Source organism: Staurois parvus, unplaced genomic scaffold (genome assembly GCF_062004578.1).
Source record: "Staurois parvus isolate SC_StPar_1 unplaced genomic scaffold, SC_StPar_1.0 ptg001732l, whole genome shotgun sequence".
Classification (NCBI taxonomy): Eukaryota; Metazoa; Chordata; class Amphibia; order Anura; family Ranidae; genus Staurois; species Staurois parvus.
Genome location: NW_028319528.1, coordinates 131,900 through 142,518, shown reverse-complemented (window position 1 = coordinate 142,518; position 10,619 = coordinate 131,900). Strand labels below are relative to the sequence as shown.

Genomic DNA, 10,619 nt, shown 5'->3' with positions numbered 1-10,619 from the left:
TACAGCTCCATGAATGAATGAAGGCTGCAGTCTCTGTTCCTCCACCCATCATTTCCTGGAGACTTCCAGAGAGTTCCATAAGACAGGGGGAGGCACAAGGCCACAGCCTTCCAATCATCCATTAACCCATGCTAATGTGAACTGCCAGACAAGACAATTCAGTTAGTTGCAGGCTGGCTGGGAATTCTTCTTTGTTGTGGCTTGCTGTACTTATTGGACCCTGTGTCTGTGGTCAGGTGGTCCAGCAATGTTGAAACATTGACCTCCACATGACAGTGAAGGGCAGGGACAGCCTTATGGGTGAAGAAATGCCATCCTGCTGTTCCTGCGTTTGTGCGGCTGCCTCCTCCTCCTGGACATTGTGGTCTGATGCCTGGGTCCAGGCCGTGTCGGAGAGGTGAAGGACCTAGGTTAGACACACAACACTGGGCCTGCCAACTGCCACCAGGTCTAGTCTAGAAGGACATCCCCCACCATCCACTGGAGGTGGTGAGAGCATCACATGTTGTATGTTCAGTCCATTCTCAGACACCGTCAGGTGATAGAAGATCCAAAAAGCAGACATGTGGCCCCTCCTACTGGTCCAATGTAGATAGCATGTACACGTTATACAACATCCAAATACAGCTGTACATATAACATGTAATGTGTCCTTGGTCCAGGGCGGGGAGTAGAGCTTAGAAATGAAAGTGAAAGAGAATTTGCCAGACACACCTAAATCTGAGACGCTGTATACTGCTCACTGCTCGGGACCCCTTCACCATGGGGGACACCCAGTACCCCTACCCTGTGGCCCTACAGTGGAAGGAGGACCCCGAAAAACTAAAGAAGCTAAAGAATAAACTTCTGCTGTATTTCCAGAAGAGGAGCGAATCCAATGGAGGAGAATGTGAGATTCGAGACACCGACTGCAGCCGGGGATACATCCTGATACACTTCAAGGAGGAGGAATGTAGGTACTGGGGGGGGGGCATAGGGGGTTCTCATCTACTGTAAGTAAGAGGACTGGAGGGGATCCCCATACACTACAAGGAGGAGGCAGGTAAGGACTGGAGGGGATCCTCATACACTACAAGGAGGAGGCAGGTAAGTACTGAGGACTGGAAGGGATCCTCATACACTACAAGGAGGAGGCAGGTAAGTACTGAAGACTGGAGGGGATCCTCATACACTACAAGGAGGAGGCAGGTAAGTACTGAGGACTGGAGGGGATCCTCATACACTACAAGGAGGGGGCAGGTAAGTACTGAAGACTGGAGGAGATCCTCATACACTACAAGGAGGGGGCAGGTAAGTACTGAGGACTGGAGGGGATCCTCATACACTACAAGGAGGAGGCAGGTAAGTACTGAGGACTGGAGGGGATCCTCATACACTACAAGGAGGGGGCAGGTAATACCGAGAACTGGAGGGGATCCTCATACACTACAAGGAGGGGGCAGGTAAGTACTGAGGAATGGAGGGGATCCTCATACACTACAAGGAGGAGGCAGGTAAGTACTGAGGACTGGAGGGGATCCTCATACACTACAAGGAGGAGGCAGGTAAGTACCGAGGACTGGAGGGGATCCTCATACACTACAAGGAGGGGGCAGGTAAGTACCGAGGACTGGAGGGGGATCCTCATACACTACAAGGAGGAGGCAGGTAAGTACCGAGGACTGGAGGGGATCCTCATACACTACAAGGAGGGGGCAGGTAAGTACCGAGGACTGGAGGGGATCCTCATACACTACAAGGAGGAGGCAGGTAAGTACTGAGGACTGGAGGGGATCCTCATACACTACAAGGAGGGGGCAGGTAAGTACCGAGGACTGGAGAGGGATCCTCATACACTACAAGGAGGGGGCAGGTAAGTACCGAGGACTGGAGGGGATCCCCATACACTACAAGGAGGGGGCAGGTAAGTACTGAGGACTGGAGGGGATCCCCATACACTACAAGGAGGGGGAATCTCTATCATCTCCCATTCCTGACCTCGTTCTTCTGACATCACAGGCCGGGACGGGGTGCAACAGAAAGTCTCTCATGAAGTGAAATTACCGGGAGGGAAGACGATGAATCTGGACATTCGGCCAGTGGGGGCAGATAGTGAGTGGAGCCCCCCAGGGGTAAGTGTCACTACAAATGTAATATATTGCAGTTTATTAGTTGTTCGATGTGGTAGTTGCTGTCAGAGTCGGGCCGGTGAAAGGGGGACACCTTGGGGGATTCAGCAGGAGGAGGTCACACAAGAACTAGACTTGAAACCTATGGTGCTGCTGTAGTGCATAGTCCATGAAGGGAGGGGGCGCATTTTGGTCTTATGGCCCTGGGTACTAAATGACGCTGTTCCCGCACCGGCTGCATTCGTTTTCTATTTTCAGGTTAAGAACATTTTCAGTAAGTACAGAAAACACAATCTCCATGTATAATACATAAGGGGGGATATGATCTCCATGTATAATACATAAGGGGGGATATGATCTCCATGTATAATACATAAGGGGGGGGATATGATCTCCATGTATAATACATAAGGGGGGATATGATCTCCATGTATAATACATAAGGGGGGATATGATCTCCATGTATAATATATAAGGGGGGATATTATCTCCATGTATAATACATAAGGGGGGATATGATCTCCATGTATAATACATAAGGGGGGATATGATCTCCATGTATAATACATAAGGGGGATATGATCTCCATGTATAATACATAAGGGGGGATATGATCTCCATGTATAATATATAAGGGGGGATATTATCTCCATGTATAATACATAAGGGGGGATATGATCTCCATGTATAATACATAAGGGGGGATATTATCTCCATGTATAATACATAAGGGGGATATGATCTCCATGTATAATACATAAGGGGGGGATATGATCTCCATGTATAATACATAAGGGGGATATGATCTCCATGTATAATACATAAGGGGGGATATGATCTCCATGTATAATACATAAGGGGGGATATGATCTCCATGTATAATACATAAGGGGGGAAATGATCTCCATGTATAATACATAAGGGGGGATATGATCTCCATGTATAATACATAAGGGGGATATGATCTCCATGTATAATACATAAGGGGGGGATATGATCTCCATGTATAATACATAGGGGGGGATATGATCTCCATGTATAATACATAAGGGGGGATATGATCTCCATGTATAATACATAAGGGGGGGGGATATGATCTCCATGTATAATACATAAGGGGGATATGATCTCCATGTATAATACATAAGGGGGGGATATGATCTCCATGTATAATACATAAGGGGGGATATGATCTCCATGTATAATACATAAGGGGAGATATGATCTCCATGTATAATACATAAGGGGGATATGATCTCCATGTATAATACATAAGGGGGGATATGATCTCCATGTATAATACATAAGGGGGGGTATGATCTCCATTTATAATACATAAGGGGGGATATGATCTCCATGTATAATACATAAGGGGGGATATGATCTCCACGTATAATACATAAGGGGGGATATGATCTCCATGTATAATACATAAGGGGGGATATGATCTCCATGTATAATACATAAGGGGGAGATATGATCTCCACGTATAATACATAAGGGGGATATGATCTCCATGTATAATACATAAGGGGGGATATGATCTCCATGTATAATACATAAGGGGGATATGATCACCATGTATAATACATAAGGGGGATATGATCTCCATGTATAATACATAAGGGGGATATGATCTCCATGTATAATACATAAGGGGGGATATGATCTCCATGTATAATACATAAGGGGGGGATATGATCTCCATGTATAATACATAAGGGGGGATATGATCTCCATGTATAATACATAAGGGGGGATATGATCTCCATGTATAATACATAAGGGGGATATGATCTCCATGTATAATACATAAGGGGGGATATGATCTCCATGTATAATACATAAGGGGGATATGATCTCCATGTATAATACATAAGGGGGGATATGATCTCCATGTATAATACATAAGGGGGATATGATCTCCATGTATAATACATAAGGGGGGATATGATCTCCATGTATAATACATAAGGGGGGATATGATCTCGATGTATAATACATAAGGGGGGGATATGATCTCCATGTATAATACATAAGGGGGATATGATCTCCATGTATAAAACATAAGGGGGATATGATCTCCATGTATAATACATAAGGGGGGATATGATCTCCATGTATAATACATAAGGGGGGGGATATGATCTCCATGTATAATACATAAGGGGGGATATGATCACCATGTATAATACATAAGGGGGGATATGATCTCCATGTATAATACATAAGGGGGGATATGATCTCCATGTATAATACATAAGGGGGGGATATGATCTCCATGTATAATACATAAGGGGGGATATGATCTCCATGTATAATACATAAGGGGGATATGATCTCCATGTATAATACATAAGGGGGATATGATCACCATGTATAATACATAAGGGGGGATATGATCTCCATGTATAATACATAAGGGGGATATGATCTCCATGTATAATACATAAGGGGGGGATATGATCTCCATGTATAATACATAAGGGGGGATATGATCTCCATGTATAATACATAAGGGGGATATGATCTCCATATATAATATATAAGGGGGGGGATATGATCTCCATGTATAATACATAAGGGGGGATATGATCTCCATGTATAATACATAAGGGGGGATATGATCTCCATGTATAATACATAAGGGGGGGTATGATCTTCATGTATAATACATAAGGGGGGATATGATCTCCATGTATAATACATAAGGGGGGGATATGATCTCCATGTATAATACATAAGGGGGATATGATCTCCATGTATAATACATAAGGGGGGATATGATCTCCATGTATAATACATAAGGGGGGGATATGATCTCCATGTATAATACATAAGGGGGGATATGATCACCATGTATAATACATAAGGGGGGATATGATCACCATGTATAATACATAAGGGGGGATATGATCTCCATGTATAATACATAAGGGGGGGATATGATCTCCATGTATAATACATAAGGGGGGGATATGATCACCATGTATAATACATAAGGGGGGGATATGATCTCCATGTATAATACATAAGGCGGGATATGATCTCCATGTATAATACATAAGGGGGGGATATGATCTCCATGTATAATACATAAGGCGGGATATGATCTCCATGTATAATACATAAGGGGGGATATGATCACCATGTATAATACATAAGGGGGGGATATGATCACCATGTATAATACATAAGGGGGGATATGATCTCCATGTATAATACATAAGTGGGGATATGATCTCCATGTATAATACATAAGGGGGGGATATGATCTCCATGTATAATACATAAGGGGGGGATATGATCTCCATGTATAATACATAAGGGGGGATATGATCTCCATGTATAATACATAAGGGGGGGGATATGATCTCCATGTATAATACATAAGGGGGGATATGATCTCCATGTATAATACATAAGGGGGGGGGATATGATCTGCATGTATAATACATAAGGGGGGATATGATCTCCATGTATAATACATAAGAGGGGATATGATCTCCATGTATAATATATAAGGGGGGATATGATCTCCATGTATAATATATAAGGGGGGATATGATCTCCATGTATAATACATAAGGGGGGGATATCATCTCCATGTATAATACATAAGGGGGGGGGATATGATCTCCATGTATAATACATAAGGGGGGATATGATCTCCATGTATAATACATAAGGGGGGGGGATATGATCTCCATGTATAATACATAAGGGGAGATATGATCTCCATGTATAATACATAAGGGGGGATATGATCTCCATGTATAATACATAAGGGGAGATATGATCTCCATGTATAATACATAAGGGGGATATGATCTCCATGTATAATACATAAGGGGGGGATGTGATCGCCATGTATAATACATAAGGGGGGATATGATCTCCATGTATAATACATAAGGGGGGATATGATCTCCATGTATCATACATAAGGGGGGGATATGATCTCCATGTATAATACATAAGGGGGGATATGATCTCCATGTATAATACATAAGGGGGGATATGATCTCCATGTATAATACCTAAGGGGGGGGATATGATCTCCATGTATAATACATAAGGGGGGATATGATCTCCATGTATAATACATAAGGGGGGATATGATCTCCATGTATAATACATAAGGGGGATATGATCTCCATGTATAATACATAAGGGGGGATATGATCTCCATGTATAATACATAAGGGGGATATGATCTCCATGTATAATACATAAGGGGGATATGATCTCCATGTATAATACATAAGGGGGGATATGATCTCCATGTATAATACATAAGGGGGATATGATCTCCATGTATAATACATAAGGGGGGATATGATCTCCATGTATAATACATAAGGGGGGATATGATCTCGATGTATAATACATAAGGGGGGGATATGATCTCCATGTATAATACATAAGGGGGATATGATCTCCATGTATAAAACATAAGGGGGATATGATCTCCATGTATAATACATAAGGGGGGATATGATCTCCATGTATAATACATAAGGGGGGGGATATGATCTCCATGTATAATACATAAGGGGGGATATGATCACCATGTATAATACATAAGGGGGGATATGATCTCCATGTATAATACATAAGGGGGGATATGATCTCCATGTATAATACATAAGGGGGGGATATGATCTCCATGTATAATACATAAGGGGGGATATGATCTCCATGTATAATACATAAGGGGGATATGATCTCCATGTATAATACATAAGGGGGATATGATCACCATGTATAATACATAAGGGGGGATATGATCTCCATGTATAATACATAAGGGGGATATGATCTCCATGTATAATACATAAGGGGGGGATATGATCTCCATGTATAATACATAAGGGGGGATATGATCTCCATGTATAATACATAAGGGGGATATGATCTCCATATATAATATATAAGGGGGGGGATATGATCTCCATGTATAATACATAAGGGGGGATATGATCTCCATGTATAATACATAAGGGGGGATATGATCTCCATGTATAATACATAAGGGGGGGTATGATCTTCATGTATAATACATAAGGGGGGATATGATCTCCATGTATAATACATAAGGGGGGGATATGATCTCCATGTATAATACATAAGGGGGATATGATCTCCATGTATAATACATAAGGGGGGATATGATCTCCATGTATAATACATAAGGGGGGGATATGATCTCCATGTATAATACATAAGGGGGGATATGATCACCATGTATAATACATAAGGGGGGATATGATCACCATGTATAATACATAAGGGGGGATATGATCTCCATGTATAATACATAAGGGGGGGATATGATCTCCATGTATAATACATAAGGGGGGGATATGATCACCATGTATAATACATAAGGGGGGGATATGATCTCCATGTATAATACATAAGGCGGGATATGATCTCCATGTATAATACATAAGGGGGGGATATGATCTCCATGTATAATACATAAGGCGGGATATGATCTCCATGTATAATACATAAGGGGGGATATGATCACCATGTATAATACATAAGGGGGGGATATGATCACCATGTATAATACATAAGGGGGGATATGATCTCCATGTATAATACATAAGTGGGGATATGATCTCCATGTATAATACATAAGGGGGGGATATGATCTCCATGTATAATACATAAGGGGGGGATATGATCTCCATGTATAATACATAAGGGGGGATATGATCTCCATGTATAATACATAAGGGGGGGATATGATCTCCATGTATAATACATAAGGGGGGATATGATCTCCATGTATAATACATAAGGGGGGGGGATATGATCTGCATGTATAATACATAAGGGGGGATATGATCTCCATGTATAATACATAAGAGGGGATATGATCTCCATGTATAATATATAAGGGGGGATATGATCTCCATGTATAATATATAAGGGGGGATATGATCTCCATGTATAATACATAAGGGGGGGATATCATCTCCATGTATAATACATAAGGGGGGGGGATATGATCTCCATGTATAATACATAAGGGGGGATATGATCTCCATGTATAATACATAAGGGGGGGGATATGATCTCCATGTATAATACATAAGGGGAGATATGATCTCCATGTATAATACATAAGGGGGGATATGATCTCCATGTATAATACATAAGGGGAGATATGATCTCCATGTATAATACATAAGGGGGATATGATCTCCATGTATAATACATAAGGGGGGGATGTGATCGCCATGTATAATACATAAGGGGGGATATGATCTCCATGTATAATACATAAGGGGGGATATGATCTCCATGTATCATACATAAGGGGGGGATATGATCTCCATGTATAATACATAAGGGGGGATATGATCTCCATGTATAATACATAAGGGGGGATATGATCTCCATGTATAATACCTAAGGGGGGGGATATGATCTCCATGTATAATACATAAGGGGGATATGATCTCCATGTATAATACATAAGGGGGGATGTGATCTCCATGTATAATACGTAAGGGGGGGATATGATCTCCATGTATAATACATAAGGGGGGGGATATGATCTCCATGTATAATACATAAGGGGGGATATGATCTCCATGTATAATACATAAGGGGGGGATATGATCTCCATGTATAATACATAAGGGTGGGATATGATCTCCATGTATAATACATAAGGGGGGATATGATCTCCATGTATAATACATAAGGGGGATATGATCTCCATGTATAATACATAAGGGGGATATGATCTCCATGTATAATACATAAGGGGGATATGATCTCCATGTATAATACATAAGGGGGGGATATGATCTCCATGTATAATACATAAGGGGGGATATGATCTCCATGTATAATACATAAGGGGGATATGATCTCCATGTATAATACATAAGGGGGGGGATATGAACTCCATGTATAATACATAAGGGGAGATATGATCTCCATGTATAATACATAAGGGGGATATGATCTCCATGTATAATACATAAGGGGGGGATGTTATCTCCATGTATAATACATAAGGGGGGATATGATCTCCATGTATAATACATAAGGGGGGATATGATCTCCATGTATCATAAATAAGGGGGGGATATGATCTCCATGTGTAATACATAAGGGGGGATATGATCTCCATGTATAATACATAAGGGGGGATATGATCTCCATGTATAATACATAAGGGGGGATATGATCTCCATGTATAATACCTAAGGGGGGGGGGATATGATCTCCATGTATAATACATAAGGGGGGGATGTGATCTCCATGTATAATACATAAGGGGGGATATGATCTCCATGTATAATACATAAGGGGGGATATGATCTCCATGTATAATACATAAGGGGGGGATATGATCTCCATGTATAATACATAAGGGGGGGATATGATCTCCATGTATCATACATAAGGGGGGGATATGATCTCCATGTATAATACATAAGGGGGGATATGATCTCCATGTATAATACATAAGGGGGGATATGATCTCCATGTATAATACATAAGGGGGGGGATATGATCTCCATGTATAATACATAAGGGGGGATATGATCACCATGTATAATACATAAGGGGGATATGATCTCCATGTATAATACATAAGGGGGGGGGATATGATCTCCATGTATAATACATAAGGGGGGGATATGATCTCCATGTATCATACATAAGGGGGGGATATGATCTCCATGTATAATACATAAGGGGGGATATGATCTCCATGTATAATACATAAGGGGGGATATGATCTCCATGTATAATACATAAGGGGGGATATGATCTCCATGTATAATACCTAAGGGGGGGGGGGATATGATCTCCATGTATAATACATAAGGGGGGGATATGATCTCCATGTATAATACATAAGGGGGATATGATCTCCATGTATAATACATAAGGGGGGATATGATCTCCATGTATAATACATAAGGGGGGATATGATCTCCATGTATAATACGTAAGGGGGGGATATGATCTCCATGTATAATACATAAGGGGGGATATGATCTCCATGTATAATACATAAGGGGGGATATGATCTCCATGTATAATACATAAGGGGGGATATGATCTCCATGTATAATACATAAGGGGGGATATGATCTCCATGTATAATACATAAGGGGGGATATGATCTCCATGTATAATACATAAGGAGGGGATATGATCTCCATGTATAATACATAAGGGGGGGATATGATCTCCATGTATAATACATAGGGGGGGATATGATCTCCATGTATAATACATAAGGGGGGATATGATCTCCATGTATAATACATAAGGGGGGGGATATGATCTCCATGTATAATACATAAGGGGGATATGATCTCCATGTATAATACATAAGGGGGGGATATGATCTCCATGTATAATACATAAGGGGGGATATGATCTCCATGTATAATACATAAGGGGAGATATGATCTCCATGTATAATACATAAGGGGGATATGATCTCCATGTATAATACATAAGGGG

The 10,619-nt window shown here is 41.1% G+C and overlaps 1 protein-coding gene across 1 annotated transcript in view; it reads left to right on the top strand.

Annotated features, from left to right (window-relative positions):
* Positions 1-501: 501 nt before the first annotated feature.
* Positions 502-10,619, top strand: part of LOC149434574 (protein mono-ADP-ribosyltransferase PARP14-like) — a 115,942-nt gene continuing 105,824 nt past the window's right edge. The window contains exons 1-2 of the mRNA XM_089663616.1: positions 502-952; positions 1,999-2,111. Coding sequence (XP_089519742.1) covers positions 763-952; positions 1,999-2,111 — 303 coding nt within the window. The 5' untranslated portion in view covers positions 502-762. The remainder of the gene's footprint in view (positions 953-1,998; positions 2,112-10,619) is intronic.